We start from the raw sequence: 15927 nt of genomic DNA, 5'->3' as shown, positions 1-15927 counted from the left end.
CCTCCAGCAAGCGATGTGCCAGGGAAGGAAACTCATTGTCCCCGCTCAGGGACGAGGGGGGCTGATGTGAAGCTGTCATCACCCCCACGGGCAGCCTTCCAGAAGACCCAGCGGCCGCCAGCCAAGGAAACTTGGAGGCCTGTTGCTTACACATGGGCAGACAGTTCACCCTTCCCCGCGGCACAGGTCAAAGCAGCCCCGCAGCCTCACGGTTAGCTCCGACCCTAGGGATGTAGGCAGGCCCCTGCCCCTCTCGGGTCTCTGTTTCCCCGCTGGGCGGAGAACAGTGGGACAGCGTCATTGTCAGGCCCCAACTGTCATTCTCTGGCTCTCCAGGTCCCCTGCGCAGTCTGGCCACCAATACCCTTTCTTCCTTGAAGGCCTCGGAGACTCTCTTTGGATCCAGGTACGTGGGCTCCCCACCCGAGGCAGGCTATACCACCACCTGCTTTCCCGGAGCGATCCCTGTAACTTACTGAATGACTCGGGACATGCAAGCCTCCCCACCTTCCCGGGCCTCAGTTTCCCCAACTGTCAAACGAGGAGGTTGGAGGAGGCCATCTGTCACAGGCCTTCTGGCCCTGACTTTCAGAGGCGGCCGAGTGGGTGCCGGGGGTGGGGGATGGGATGAGCAGGGATGCCCACGGGGGCAGCTGTGGCCACTCTTCCCCGGTTCCACCCACACAGGCTCAATCTGAACAAGTCTCGGCTGCTGAGTCGAGCAGCCAAGGGCTTCCTGAGCAAGCCACTGACTAAGGCTCCGGAGTCAACCCCGGGGAGCCAGAGCTTCGACTACGTCCCGCTGGTGAGTGCCCCAGACCCCAGGCCTCAGCCCCCAACACTCTCCGAGGGACCTTCCCGTGAGCCTCCTGCCCACCCCTCCCCCTTCACAAAGGGAAGAAGATCTAGACCTTCCTGCCCACGTAGCCAGCAGGGCAAGGGCCCAGGCCCAAGAGTGTTGCTAGAAGCCTGCGCCAGCATCACGAATATTCTTTGCAATCTGCTATCTTTGCTTTAAAAATCCACAGGAATTTTGCATTCTACTCTACCATCTATGTGTGTTTATTTTCCAATACATAAAAATAAGCCTTGAAATAGCTCACAAGTGAGTAAAATTAACACCCCGGGGACATGCACCATGTTTAGCAGGTGGCTCCGCAGACACCCCAGCATGCTGTGGCAGGGTGAGAAGCCTAGGTCTGGAGTGGGTGTCTCTGAACTGAAGAGCAAGCGGGCCTGGCTCCACCACATATGAGGCCCAGCAGGGCTTGGGGATCAGCGGGTGCTGGGAGAGGTGTGAGCTGCACGACACAGCCCCAGTCCCTGTGTGCCCAAGGCATGGTGTCACTTTGAATTTCCAGATATCTTGGGCAGCAGAGCACTGTGCCTGCATTAAATATTTGCTGAGCCAGGCACAGTGCTAGACCCTGGGAGACAACCTTGAACTGGATGAACAGTCCCTGAGCTCATGGCACCAAGTGTCCAGTGGGGCCATGGCCGAGGAAGCAGGCAATCCTGATCCTTGGGCTCTGTGAGAGCAGAGGTCAGGTTTGGTGGGGGAGATGTGGCCGCCGGGGGACACCTACTCCAGGCTTGACGTCAGGGAGGCATGAAGCCTGACTGCCTGAAGAGTGCGACGGTCAGACCAACACCTGAAGGGTGAGGAGTCGTGGCCGGCAGTGTAGAGAGGAGAGAGCTTGGGGGGCAGGGGGCTCAGGGGGGAGAGTCCAGGACCAGCCAGTGCTCTGGAAATCACTGATTCTATGAGAAACTTGAAGTCACTGAACTGACGGCCTCCAAAGAGTGCCATGGTCTGTGCCTTACAAAGACCCCCCAAATGCAGGAGAGAGAAGGAGTGGGAGAGGGGGGCAGGGGAAAAAAGTGGAGGCAGGGACAACAGCGGGCGGCAGCTGGTGGGCAGCAGAGATGGGTAGAAAGTACACCTGTTGGGACTGGAAAACTGATCGATGTGGAGGGAGGTGCAGGGGAGCGAGCCGTCCAGGGTCTGCTGGATGGGAGTGGGCAGCCCCAGTGGCTGAGCAGGGCCCACCTGCACAGGACAAGAGGCAGGTTTGGGGTGAAGATGTTGGGTTGGGCTTGATCGGTCTGCAGTGCCCGTGGGGTAAACGCAGAGATGCTCAGTTGGCCTGGGTCTCCTGCAGATCGCCCAGGCAGGAGGGGCAGGCTGGGGCGGAGGGCATGCCTGGGTGGGCTGTGTGGATTCAGGCTTTTGTATGGCCTGGGGCTCCACAGGCTAAAAGGTTTGAGGCCCACTGAGGGGCTCCCCCACACACAGGTGTCTCTGCAGCTGGCCTCCGGAGCCTTCCTGCTCAACCAAGCCTTCTGCGAGGCCATCCACATCCCCATGGAGAAGCTCAAGTGGACCTCGCCCTTCACCTGCCACCGAGTGCCCCTCACTGCCCGCCAGCCTGAGTCTAAGACCCCAAGTCCCCAGCTGTGCACCAGCCTCTCGGCCCGGCACCCCTCCTGTGACGGCTTCTCCCCGGAGCCTCTGGCAGAGGGCAAGCCGGGCTGGGAACCCAGGGCTGTCATAGAACACACAGGGAAGCTGTGGGCCACGGTGGTGGCGCTGGCGTGGCTGGAGCACAGCTCGGCCTCCTACTTTGTTGAGTGGGAGCTGGTGGCCGCCAAAGCCAACTCGTGGCTGGAGCAGCAGGAGGTGCCCGAGGGCCGCACGCGGGGTACGCTCAAGGCGGCTGCCCGGCAGCTGTTCGTGCTCCTGCGGCACTGGGACGAGAACCTGGAGTTCAATATGCTCTGCTATAACCCGAATTATGTGTAGTGGCAGGGAGGGAGGAGAGGGAGGGGACATTGCAGCCTGGCGGGGGGAGCTTTGGAAGCAGTAGCCAATATACTGGTTGCTAGAAAGAGCCCTGGACTGGCAGTCAGGAGGCCTGAGTTCAATCCCAACTTTGCTACCACCTAGCTGTGCAATTTTAGGCCAGCCCTTACCCCCCCGTCTGGCCCTCAGTCTCCCCACCTGTAAAATTAGTGCGTGAGGTGAAGGAGTTGGACTAGATCTCTAGAAGCTCCAAAGGTTCCTCTCAGCAGGACGTCCAGGCGGCCGAGGGGCGGGGAGAGAGAACATACAGTTTGGACCCAAGTTCTCTCTGGAGGAGGGTCCCGTGGGTAAAGCCCCCCTCAAATAAAAGGGTGGATGAGCAAACCCCAAGACTGCTAGTAACCAGACCTGCGAGCTTGCGTCTGGGCGCAGGAGACCACCTCCACCTGCTGCCTCGTCTCCACCCTGATGGTCCGGCCCCCCGAAACCCCACTTACAAACCAACTGGAGAGCCACCCTTCCCAACATGTTACAGAGTCACTCGGGGGCCTTTGGAAGCCCTTAGTATATTTTAGTTCGCAGACTCTGTTTAAGAAGAGGAGGCGGGGAGGACCGGGGGGGTCGGGGAGACACCCTGCAAGCTGAGATGTTAAAACTAAGCTTCAGTCTGGGCAAAAATAGTCCAAAAAGAAGAGACATGGTCGCAAAGCCGCTGGAGAAACCAGGCAACACCTGAAATAATTTGCCCACTTTCAGGAATTGTGCAAGGCGAACGCTGCTTACTCTGAGGGGCTCAAGCGGCCCCTGCCTCGGCTGCATTCTGGGGTCCTGGGGGGCCTCTTTGCAACAGAACCAGCACCCGGCTGCAGCACATCTGGGGGCAGCCGCTTCAGCTGGGAGGGCAATTTATTCAGAGATGAAGGACCCTTGAATTGTACAGCAGAGAGCCCCTGGGGGCTTCCCTCTCTCAGGCCCTCCTGTAACACCCCCTGGTGACAGGCACAGCCTCAGCTTCCCTGGGGGCTGGCACCCAGCCGTCTCTGCCCTGAAGACTCCTCTGGAAATCCAGCGGCTTGGGACCTCAGTCTGAACCCGCACACCCCCGCTCTCCAAGGCCTTAACGTCTCTTCACCAAGTGGTCCCTTGGGCCCCAGGGCCCTGGCACAAAGCCCCCACAGATGTCGCCCCCCTGCAGGGAGATCTGGAGGTCCCCGCGGTGCAAACTGACCTGTGGAAGGGCTGTGGGCTCTGGCACGCGTCCCAGCCTCACGAAGACTCAAGAAATGCCCGGTCTTCAGCCAGCAGGGACTGAGGGGGAGAGCGGCTCCAGCAGGACGCCCTCCACGTAGAGAAGAGGCAGGCCCGACAGCATGTGATGCCCTGCCCCCCGCACAGCCTGCACCCTGGATGCGGAGCCCTGCCCTGCCCTCCTGCTACCCCGCAAAATCTCCCAGGAGGGGCTCTCTCCACACGGGTCCTGCTCTGAGGCTCCGGGAACCCGGTGATCCATCCCCAAGGGACGGGAAGGGGCCGGAGACTTCATATAAAGTCCTGTCTGCTGCTTGGCTGACTGTTCTGCTTTAGAATCACCCTCTGGGGAGGAACCCAGTGGGGCAGTCACCAGCACCCTGGCCACCACGACCCCAGGCAGGGCAGGATGACAGTCTGGGCTGTTGGCATAAAATCAGCATCACTGGGAGGGATAAGGGTTGTAGGCTGTCTTGCTCAAGGCCTCAAGCAGGTGTGAGGACAGCCTTGGCATCTCCCGACACACCTTCCCGTGCAAAAGTAACACTTCTGCAGCTGTGTAGCCAGTAGCCCAAGCGTCAGGGTAGGGAGAGGGGCGGGTGTGACATCCCCTCCTTGGCCCACCATTAATGGAAGTAGCTGTTGGGCCGAGAGTGGGAACACCGGGCACTGGTTTGGGCAAGCGGCTTCCCCTTGCTGGGTGCTGGGTGCACTGGAGCTGGGAGGCTTCTAGGCTCAAATATTCCCAGATTCTCTGCCTCTGAGATGTTAACCTCTTAGTGACCATGGACTCGCACTCACTATGTGACCTTGAACCAACTGCTTGTGCTTTCTGGGCCTCTGTCCTCTTACATGATGTGGTCGGACTGGGCCATCCAGCCTCTCAAGTCACCCGATTCTAGGCCTCCACCCTCACTGTGGGCAACGAGCAGGGTCAAGGTGACCCAGCGTGGAACTGGAAGGAGTAACGGAGAACCCAGTGAGGTGGTGGGTGTACAAACCCCCTTCTCCAGGGAATCCCCCCGGATCCTGCTCCAGCCGCAGCTGCTGGAAATCAGGGCAGTTCTGACTGCCCAAGCAAATCGCTGACCTCTGCACCCCCAGCTCCCCTGCCTAGCACCCAAGGGGGGCAGAGGAACAAAAATCTTCATTGATATCAAATAGCCCAAGAGCCCTGGGGGACATCTGGATAAGACGCATTTTTGAAAGACCTTCGGAGGTATCGAGACGACGCGTAGTCTCCGGAAATGGCCTCCAGGATTGCCAAGCCCAGAGCAGAAGGGACTAGCTCTAAGGAGAAGATAAGAACCTTAGGTAATTATCACACGCATTTGAAGCTGAAGTGGTTCCAGAAAGTCTCAAGAAGGGAAGCATTGCTCCTGCAATTGGGATTCACTTGGAATTATCTGGGGGGTTTTTTGTTTGTTTGTTTGTTTGTTTGTTTGTTTGTTTTGTTTTGCTAAACTAGCCTTTGCTCTCTAGGTCATGCAAAAAAACATTTATGCCCTGCCTGGCTGAAGAATCAGGAGAGTACAGGTGCCTAATGGCACTGTCAGCAAAGGCTGGCCCCCAGTGGGAGGAGCACTGGGCAGAGCCGGGGACTTTCAGTGCAGGTCGGGACTCCACCAGTGTGCTGTGTGACCTCTGGCAAGTTGCTTGCTTTCTCTGGGCCCTGTTTCATCTTCTGTAGCATGAGGTTACACCCAATCGGCGTTTCCAACAAGATTCCTCGGTTGCTGTGTGAATTAGCAATTCATGAGAAACTGTCCGGCAGGCAAATATGTTGGGAAACACAAGGAAAACAGATTTCTTTAGGTCAAGACGGACTCAGAGGCATGAATATGTAAATATGTATTGTCAGCCTCCAATGAGGTGATTCAGAAGGTTGCTTCTCCCCGCCCCCCCGCCTCCCCTTCCCCCCTCCCCGCCCCCCCCCCCACCCCCGCCCATCTTTCAGTTGGGAAAACACTGGTCTAGATTTCCCTTAGGGATCTTCTCAGGCGCTGATGCTCAAAAAGCCTTCTTTATGGAGAGCCTCCTGGATGCCGGGCACAGGGGGGCAGCATGGTGACCAGGCTGGTGTTCCTGTCCTTTTGGAGCTGGGTGAGCAGCACCTGAAGAATGTCTGCTCCATGAACCGTCCCCCCACTCCTGGGCAGAGGGGCGGGTATGCCTTGACCTGCCACATCCCCGACCCAGGGTCCTGCCGTGTGTAGGTGTGGCCTCAGCCTGTGCTGTCTGGCTGTGGTTTGCACTAGAGGCCAGCCCCTGAGCTGTCTGACACTGGGGGCGTGCTAGAGCTGCACGAGGACGAGGACGGGGACAGGGACGGTGAGGCCGAAATGGAGGCAGCGTGGGAGCCTGGCTGGAGGGCCTGTGGTGGGGAGTCCCTGCCCCAAAGTGTCCCAAGGGCCCAGCCCCCTGGCCACACACAGGGCAGAGTCCTCCCTCCGGGCCCCCGCGGCTGAGATCAACTCCAGATCCGGGAAAAACTGGGCCCCACACATAGGCTGGCTTGCCCTGGATTTGAAAATAAGCTTCAGCTTCCGGCTAGCCATCCTTCCCCGGCCTGTGGACAGAGGACATCCACCGTCCTCTGGTGCTGTGATGGATGAATGGGGTACCTGCTTGGGGGGTGGGGGAGTGGTAGCCGGGGTTCATCTGCTCTCTAGGAGGGGGACCTTCTGGCCGGGGACCCCTAGTGAGAGGAAGTGGGGAAAGAGGTCTCCCCTTGATCTGTGTGCAGCCAGGCCTGGCGACCGGCCTCCCCACTCACCTGCCCCACTAGAACCCGGTGACCCAAGCACCTGCTGTCGCGGGATGCAAATGCTGCTTTTCATTACTTGCGGATTGCAGCCTCTCCGAGTGGTCCCCAGACACGAATGCATTCTGCACCCTAGTGCCCTGGGAAAGGAGAGAGAAGAGCATTGCTACACCAGCGACGGCTTGCGTGTTCACTGCCATTGGCATTTGAGAGATTTTTTTTTCCATCAATCTAGCAAGGACTAGGGAAATCAAGCCCCCCCGCCCCCCATGGGCGCATTCCTCAGCTGGAGCATGCTCCACAGCGCCAGAACAAAAATAACCAGGGCAGGGGCGTGTGTGGCATTTTGCAGCTGGATAATCTGATCTGCAGAGAAGCATCCTAAGGTCAGGAGCTTGGCAGCAGCTCCCAGCCAGGCTCCCAACCCCCTATAATGGAGCTCCCTGACCTGCGCCTTCACCCAGGGCCCTCCCCCTGGCCTGTTGGCCTTGACCTCTGAATGGCACCACCTGACAAAGTGGGGTTCCTTCTGTTCATGCTGCAAACCTCCTCGGCTCGGAGCCAGCTGTCTTGAGCTTACAGCCGCTTCCTAAGGCAAAGCGCCTCGCCTCAATGTGGTCGAATGTGGCGACACTCGTGGTGTAGTTTCACTATTTGCCCAGGTGGCTTTGGCTCAAGTGGCATGGCCGGTGCTTGTCCCCCTCGGAGCCTTAAGTGCCTACAACGTGCCGCCTATCCCCTTGCCTGCTCACCTGTGATGTCCCCACAGTGCCTGTGACACTTCTTGTTCTTAGAACACCCGTCGCCTTTTTCCAGCAGCCACTCGTGCAGAACACTGTGGAAGTCCTGGATGCCAGTCATCTTCTAACCCTAATAACTAGCAAACCACGCCCTGGGGCTGTATGACCATGTCTGTTTTCAAAGGAATGGCTTCTTTGTAATTGGTGGCTACTGCTCTCTTAGAGGCGTTTAGCTCATAAGAACGAATGAACCTGATAATACCACAAAATTATACTTGCGTCTGCTCTTTTGTTCTCAAAACCAATACTTGGCTCTCAAGCTAGTGCTTCAGTGATCTGTTTGCCTTGCTGTATGGTCACATCTGTCTTGGTTCGGGATCACCCCTCGGGTGACCAATCGTCCCTGTTTGCCAGGGACTGCGGTGCGGGGCGGTCTCAGGATGTGGGACCTTGACTCTTAAAATTGGAACACTCTCAGGAAAATCGGAGCAAGTTGGTCGTGGAAGAGCCCCCCCTCTCTCAGAAGCAGAGCTTGAGATAAGGATTCAGTGCAAAGAGTGTATTTGGGTGATTCCAGGAAACAGCCTTAGGTAAGTGAGGAAGTAAAATAGCAACGCAGAGGACACCATAGTGGGAATGTTATAAGCAGGTTACTGCTAGGAGTGCGGACTTTCATCCCACTGGAAACCAGAGGAGATGCATATATCCAAGCTCATGGAGAAGGAATGAGGTGTGTGTTCCAGCTGCACTCAGTCACTCGTGGAGGGTCACTCCTAAGAAACAGCATTCGCCCCTGGGCACTTCTGGCCCGCCACAGGTGCCCCAGCTGGGCTCACTTCTGCAGCTAGAGAAAGCCACCAGTCAAAGAAGTACAGGTATTGGCAGGTGTCCAGCCCACGTGCACCAGGGACCGAACCAGCTGTGGGGGTACAGCCTGCCACCATGGCTCTGCACAGCTGCCTCCCATACTTCAGGTTTCCCTCCGAAGCAATCAGTGGTCACAAAATATATTTATTTGGAAATCATCACCAGCTGCCATTTTGTCTCAGAACCCACACAAACTGCCCCCAAAAGCAAACCTAAGTCATTTGGAAATCTTTTAGTGGCTTACCTTATTTTGCTTACTTCGGTCGTCCCTATGCAGCCTTCAGGGAGAACAGGTGACTAGACGGGAATTCCCAGTAGGCCAAAAACATTGCTGTGATGTGCTAACAGCCCCTAATAGGAACCATTTGGAGAGCCAACAGGCTGAGACCAACAAGGCCAACAGAAATATTGCTCTCGGGCATGGTCCTCGCAGATGACTTTCAGCTGGGTCACAGGCCATTGCTGAGACAATGAGCCCTTTCTCTGACCTGCCACCACGACTCTAGGCTGCTGGGGGACCTGAAGGCCCTTTAGCACCTCACTGACCTATAAGCAGGCCTGCCCTCCAACTTTAGAAGAAAACTGCTTCTTTGTTTTCTCCAGTTGTACACTGTGTAAAAGCCAGTTTGTGTGTGTACCTGTGTGTGTGTGTGTCCTGCTGGGGCAGCAATAAGGGTCTCCTAGCCCCTCCGGAGCTATGCAAAGCATACTCAGGAAAGCAAGACTTAGGACCGGTAGCTTCTCTCCAGGAACTCTGTGGAAGGAGAGAATGAAGGGAGACCAGGGGTTCAGGTCTCTGGGTCTCCTAGGTCCTCTTGTCGTGTGGTTGCCAGTTTCCTCCAAGGCACTACTGCCTCCTGGGAAACCGGAGCTCCCTTAGGCTTAATTCATCTTTATCCACGTCTGAAATGGGGAGAAAAGAGTATGTTGAGTCCTAGCCTCCTAGCCTAGCTCTGCCCAGCTGTCTCATCCTGTCACCCAGCAGCAGCTACCCTCCTTCTCATCTGAGCATCACTCAGAATCTCCCAATCATGAATCCCTCCTGGAAGCATCCAGACCACCCACTCGAAGTCTAGCCACCCCCAGATCCAGGGTTTGGAGAAAGAAAGGGACACATCCTCTTTGATATAATGAGACACAGGTCACCTGTTGGGAGAAGGTCCTCTCCTAGCCCGGATCCTCAGGGCTCCTGAACTTCCCGTAAGATCCGGGATGGGTGCGGGGAGTTGTCTACGATGGCTCCCTCAGCCCCTCCAAGCGGAGCTGACCACCGTCTACACTACCCTCAAGCTCTAAGACCTTGCAGGTCGCAGATATGGGCCCTCCCAGACGCTGGCCCAGGTCCCGCCAATTCTTCCCTCCTGGCTTAGAGTCTGGGGCGGCCACAGAGCGGGAACCCCCAGGGGCGCAGAGCCCGCGGTGCTGTTCTGGGGCCTCCCAGCAGAGGGCGCTGCGGGCATGCACTGCCTTCCAGGCCTGGGCCTGCAGAGACATTTGGGAGGGGAGCGCAGCGGCAGGGATGAAGGGAGGCTTCAGAAGCTATTCCTGTCCCCTGTCAACAGCCTTTTTTCCCTGCTAAAAATGGGTGATTCGTGATGGCTAGGAAGCCCACTGAAAGGCGGTGCCGGTCACGTAGTCACCCGTGAGTCCAGGCACTGGGCTAGCTCCCCTGGAACGGGAAAGGAGCTGACTACTTGGGCCTCCCCTGCCCTGCCCACTTCTCCTCCTAGCCACCCTATTAGCACCCCCTCCTTCTCCAGACTCGGGGAGAGCCCACCTCCTTCAGGAAGCCTTCCCAGGCCTCCTCCTGGCAGCGGCTTCTTCCGGGACACTTACTAGTGTACACACGCACGCGGGTCTCTCTCCATCGGCCTGGGAGCTCCCAACCGTACTTGCTGGTGTCTCCCAGGACAGGACTGTGCAGCCCTCATCAGACGGGAGGCTCTTCAGGGGCACAGATCTTATCTCCTCTGTCTGACCAGGGGTTTTCCAAATAGGGCTCTGTCTCCTCCATCAGACTGTGCACTCTCTGAGACGACCCTTGTGCAGCTCCAATGGCACCTGCCTTAGGATTCTGTGGGCACCCAACAATCGGTCTGAAGACAGCGCTCCCCCCTGCTCCCCCGCAGGGAGATCTGAGATGCCCCCCAAATCCCACGAGCTCTGCGCCCTGGGCAGGAGAAAGATGGGTTTGTATCAGAGGAAAGATTGCCACTCCGGGAAAGAACAGAAAGCGAGCAGGTGAGACTTGAAAGGGATTGAAGACACCAGACGCCCCCCCCCCCCCCCGTTTGCTCCACACGCTGGCCCTGCCTCTGCAGGTCTCCCACTCTGTGTGTGCTGTCACCCAGAATGTGGCCCTCGTCACAGCACCTCGCTGCAAGCAAGTGCAGTCCATTCAAGAACTGTGGCTGGCGCCGCCTGGTGACTCCAGACCGAGTCCACAGGATGCAAGAGCCTCCATCTGGGCCGCTGGGCTAGGGCTGCGCACACAGCAAAGGGCCACTGGCCAGGAAACACAGGGTCTCCTGTTCTGGATGCTGGAAGTCCAAGATCAAGGTGTGGGCAGGGTTGGTTCCTCTGCGCACTGCAAGGAAAGGGTCTGTTCCAGGGCCCTCTCCCAGCTGCTGGGGCTTCCTTGGCTTGGGCAGCAGACCCCAGTCTTCACGTGGCCTTTGTGCTGGGACACGAATGTCTCCAAATTCCCTCTTTTTACAAGGACCCCAGTCCTATCAGGATCAGGGACCATCACGATGATCTCATTTTAACTTGATTTTCACTGGAAAGATCCTAACTCCAAATATGGTCACATTCTAAGTGTTAGGGGTTAAGAGTTCAACATATGGGGGCACCTGGGTGACTCAGTAGTTGAGCCTCTGCTTTTGACTTCAGGTCGTGATCCCCGGGTCCTGGGATTGAGTCCCACATCAGGATCCCCGCAGGGAGCCGCTCCTCCCTCTGCTTGTGTCCCCTCGCTCTGTGTCTTTCATGAATAAATAAATAATTTTTGAAAAGGTTCAACATATGATTTGGGGGAGCAGGGAGCACAACTACACCCATAATGCTACACTCATGGGGCCGATGTTCTAGTGGAGAGAAACAGATGAGAAACACAAAAGCAAGGAGATACACATTAAGGCAAAAGGTGGCAAGGCAGAAAAATGCAATATTAAGGAAAACGGAGCGTCAGGGTGGGGAGGATGCTACTCTGACAGGTGACAGAGGAGCAGGGACTGGATTCCAAGTGTCCCCTCAAACAAGCAGTTCATTTCCTTGCCACGTTTTCTCTGCCAAGTTGGATGTTTACCAAGAGCTCAGTGTGTGGCCCGCCTCCCCCAGGAAGCCTTCCCTGACCTGTACCCCCAGGGCAGACTGGATGTCTCCCACAGTTCTTTGTACTCCAGGTAATGGCTGTTACTAGCACTTGTAGGTGGCATTTGAGGGCCACGCATCTCCTCCATCAGACTATAAGCAATCTGAGAGCAGAGACCAGGCTTCTGAAGTGCCTGAAACTGCCCTGATGCTCATTAAATGTAGGCTGAAGTGCACACCTAGAAGGTGAGCCAAACCTCCTTTATCTTTAATAAAAAATAATCAGGAGTTATAAGTTGGAGAGTCAGACATGATTCTAAGGTCTTTCCATTGATGCATCATCACTGGCTCCTCACAACTCTATCAAGTAGCCTTCTGGTGTTTCAGATGAGAAAACCCAAATTCAGAGACATTAATTAATCTGCTCAAGGTCTCCCAGCTAGAAACTGGTGGGATCCAAACCCACCTGCACCCAACCCTAGGGCCAGGTCTCTCTTGGAGACACTGCCCCACTGGTTCACTCTCTGCATCTCCTGTGTGCCAGCTCCCACCAGGCCAGGGCACCTGGGCCACGCTGGGGTCGGGCGGGGAGCATTCCATACCAAGCTTTTCATTTCCTCCCTCTCTGCCAGGTTCAGCTCCCCAGAGGGTAGTGGAGAACCAGGAGGCTCAGGGCACAGGAGAAAATGTGTAACAAATACTTCCCCTGGGGCCAGAGAGCTTTGCCTTTTCTCTGCTGTTTGTCCCCATCACCCCCTCTACTCCTGCCCAAGGAAAGGAAGCAGCTGGACCCTGGCCCACAGGACAAAGGTCCCAGCTGCTCCTCCTACTGTGGACAGTCCTGGGCTGTCAGAGCCAGAAAGGTGCCCAGAAACCTCTGAATGTCCTCCCTGCCCATTCTACAGATGGAGATACTGAGGCCCAAAGAGTGATGTGGCCTGGACCAAGGTCACTCAGGTCCCCCAGGCCCACCCTTGTTGGGTCTAAAGATACTACGTTACAGCTTACCTGTTACAGGTAAGGTCTTTGGAAAGACCCCTGTGAACACAGGTGTGTGGGTGAGGGTGCAGCCCACAAGCTAGGCACTTAGGTAGTGAAGTCAGGTCCTAGGGGAGCAGAGAGAGCACGAGGTGACGGGCAGCAAGAGCTAGAAAGAAGGCTGGGGTACACGGAAAATGAATCTTGCTCCCCACTTTGTAGTAAAACCCAGCCGCCTTGATGCTGAAATAAGGAGACAGGGCAGGCACCATCCACATCCCACAATGGTCCTGGTCATTCCAGGCTCACAGACTCTTGGGCCTCAGTTTCCCCATTTGGGGGAATGAGGGAAGAGGGCTGGATAACTCCCAGATGGTGACTTCACCATCCTGGTTCCAGACTTCACAACATTCCAGGATGCGAGGGCAGTGGGGAGGTGAGCTCTCCTGGAGACAAGGCCTCTTCCCTTGGGCCACAAAGCCCCTGCCTGCATGCAGGTGGCAGCGTCCCGCACGGCCACTGCTGGTCCAGGGGTGGAGCGATGCGCTCAAGGAGCCTGAGGAATCTGCAGAGCCATCACCACCCACCCCACAGATCCACTGGATGCAGTTCCAGAAGGCTCCGAGGCCACCACAACACTGTGCATTGGAGGCCTGATGAAATTACAGCCACCATCAATGCCAGGTTTGGCCCTGAGGAGTGGAAAAAGGGTGACTTTCTGGGCTGGACCTCTGCATCCAGCGGCGGCCTGTCACTGGCGGGGGGCAGTCACTTCGCCTCTCGGAGCCCAGGGAGCCCATCTGGAAAATCACCATCCGTCCCTGAGTGAAGTTCACAGAAGAAATGGGCTGCGCCCCGTGTGGCCCAGAGGGGGACCCATGGGGCTGCTGGGCTGCCTGCCTGAAGCCAGCTGGGGGGTAGGGGGGTCCCGGCAGGGGGCACATTCCCTGGGGTTTCTGAAGCTGCCAGGAGAGAACTTCCAGGGTGACACCAACCTGGCCTGGGAGTGGACGGACAGTGCACCCACAGCCCCAGTAATGAAATTAAATGAATCCCTGTCCCCAAGGCCGCAAGGCGGCCGCCCGCCGGGGTGGAGGGTGGAGGGTGGTCCCGGCCCGGAGCTCGGAGGGCAGGAGCCGGCGCGCCGGCGCCCCCTCCCGGCCGCCTGCGCCTCCCCAGCCGCGTGGGGCCCCCGGCGTCCGCGGCTCGCTCGCCCACCCCGGCCTCTGCGGCTCTCTCCGGGGCGCCCAGCGGGGCCTCTCCCAGCCCGTCCTCCCCGCTCCCCTCCCCGCCCCCGCGCGCCCTGCCTCCAAACCCCGCGAAGCCACATCTGTCCTTAACCCAAAATCCTGCCAATTAAACCGCTCCCTCCGGCTCCGGCGGCTGCTGCTGACGTCGGGAGGAGCGAGCGAGGCGAGGCCGCCGCCTACGCGGGGGGAGGGGGGGGAGGCGACGGCCCCCTCCCGGGGCCCCGCGGTCGTCCGTCTGTCCGCCCACCGCCAGGCGAGCGCGCGAGGCCCCAGAGCCGGGCGTCCAAAACTCACTCGCGCTCGGGGTCCCCCACCCGCTCCAAGACCCCACCTGGGTCCCCGCGCGCTCGGGGTCCCCCGCCCGCTCCAAGACCCCACCTGGGTCCCCTCCCCCTCGGGGTCCCCCGCCCGCTCCAAGACCCCACCTGGGTCCCCTCCCCCTCGGGGTCCCCCGCCCGCTCCAAGACCCCCACCTGGGTCCCCTCGCGCTCGGGGTCCCCCACCCGCTCCAAGACCCCCACCTGGGTCCCCTCGCGCTCGGGGTCCCCCGCCCGCTCCAAGACCCCACCTGGGTCCCCGCGCGCTCGGGGTCCCCCGCCCGCTCCAAGACCCCACCTGGGTCCCCTCCCCCTCGGGGTCCCCCGCCCGCTCCAAGACCCCACCTGGGTCCCCGCGCGCTCGGGGTCCCCCGCCCGCTCCAAGACCCCACCTGGGTCCCCTCCCCCTCGGGGTCCCCCGCCCGCTCCAAGACCCCCACCTGGGTCCCCTCGCGCTCGGGGTCCCCCACCCGCTCCAAGACCCCACCTGGGTCCCCTCCCCCTCGGGGTCCCCCGCCCGCTCCAAGACCCCCACCTGGGTCCCCTCCCCCTCGCGGTCCCCCACCCTCTCCAAGACCCCACCTGAGTCCCCTTCCCCTCGGGGTCCCCCGCCCGCTCCCAGACTCGGCATCGCGCTCCAGGCCACAGCTCCGGGACCCGGCCGCTCCCCGCGCCCGCACCCCGAGGTCACTCGCTCTCCCCGCGCCCTCCGCCCGCTGGGGCCTCGGTTTCCCCGCTCCGAGCCGCGCCGGCTCCGCTGCCGGGAGGGCGCCGCCGCCGTGGGAACCGGGAGGGGGCACATTAAGAACAATTAGCGGGTGCGCAGGTGGCAGCGATACCTTGGTAAATACTAGTCTGGCCGGCGGGTAAATAAATATCGGAGCGCATTACGCAGGCAGGAGGCCCGGCCCCTGGCCCCGCAAGCTGCTTCCAAGACGCTGGGAGGTTGGCAGGTGCCTCGGCCGCAGGAGATCTCCGCAGCCCCAGAGGCCTCACCCTCTGCCGGGCTGGGCAGGGAAGGGTGGAGGCTGAGGCCTAGAAAAGGAGGCCAAGGGAGAGAGACTCCCAGGAAGACACCAAAAGCCCTGGGGAGAGAGAAAAAGGAAGTGGGGGGCAGGGAGGGAGAGCGATAAACCCAAAAAGGGGAGTGAGGACAGAGGAAGGGGAGAGGAAAACGCAGAATCAGATGCCCCAGGATAGAGAGGTGAGAGCTCCCTGCCTCCTGCTGACAGGCTTCCTTCCTTGGATTCTCCTCCCAGGCTCTGCTCCTTCTTTGATGGCTCCTCCTAATCCCCCCAGTCTCTTAATCCTGGGGGACCGCAGGGTTCAGAGGTGGTCCTCTTCCTACCTGTCCCCACTTACTCGCTAGATGAGCACATTCAATCTAAGTGGTTTATATTTTTTTAAGATTTTATTTATTCATTCATGAGAGACGGAGAGAGAGGCAGAGACATGGGCAGAGGAAGAAGCAGGCTCTCTGCGGGGAGCCCGAGGTGGGGCTCCATCCTAGGACCCTGGGATCATGACCTGAGCCAAAGGCAGATGCTTAACCACTGAGCCACCCAGGCGTCCCTAATCTGGATGCTTTAAATGTCATCCTTGTGTGGAGGGCTTCCACATGCACACCCCAGCCAGACCTGTCTCCTCT

General features: G+C 58.7%; 2 protein-coding genes across 11 annotated transcripts in view; one reads left to right on the top strand and one right to left on the bottom strand.

The window, feature by feature from the left end:
- The window catches only part of VWA5B1 (von Willebrand factor A domain containing 5B1), a 50861-nt gene extending 44960 nt beyond the window's left edge, over nt 1-5901 (top strand). For 3 of the 4 annotated variants that reach the window (XM_038531758.1, XM_038531759.1, XM_038531757.1), the window contains 3 exons: nt 337-406; nt 688-805; nt 2297-5901. In XM_038531758.1, the coding sequence (XP_038387686.1) occupies nt 337-406; nt 688-805; nt 2297-2803 (695 nt within the window). In that variant the 3' untranslated portion in view covers nt 2804-5901. Of the gene's footprint in view, nt 1-336; nt 407-687; nt 806-895; nt 1044-2296 lie in introns of those variants that run through there. The other variant, XM_038531760.1, reaches the window with a different exon arrangement.
- Nucleotides 1-15927, bottom strand: part of LOC119870456 — a 186438-nt gene that overhangs the window by 10970 nt on the left and 159541 nt on the right. For 3 of the 7 annotated variants that reach the window (XR_005356079.1, XR_005356076.1, XR_005356077.1), the window contains exons 2-3: nt 6828-6955; nt 4032-5814 (exon numbers count right to left, since the gene is read on the bottom strand). The gene's annotated coding sequence lies outside the window, so the exon portion shown is untranslated. Of the gene's footprint in view, nt 1-3001; nt 5815-6013; nt 6166-6827; nt 6956-7567; nt 9041-9060; nt 10685-15927 lie in introns of those variants that run through there. The other 4 variants (XR_005356080.1, XR_005356081.1, XR_005356078.1 and 1 more) reach the window with 4 other exon arrangements.

Source organism: Canis lupus, chromosome 2 (genome assembly GCF_011100685.1).
Source record: "Canis lupus familiaris isolate Mischka breed German Shepherd chromosome 2, alternate assembly UU_Cfam_GSD_1.0, whole genome shotgun sequence".
NCBI lineage: Eukaryota > Metazoa > Chordata > Mammalia > Carnivora > Canidae > Canis > Canis lupus.
This window is presented reverse-complemented; position numbering and strand designations above follow the sequence as displayed.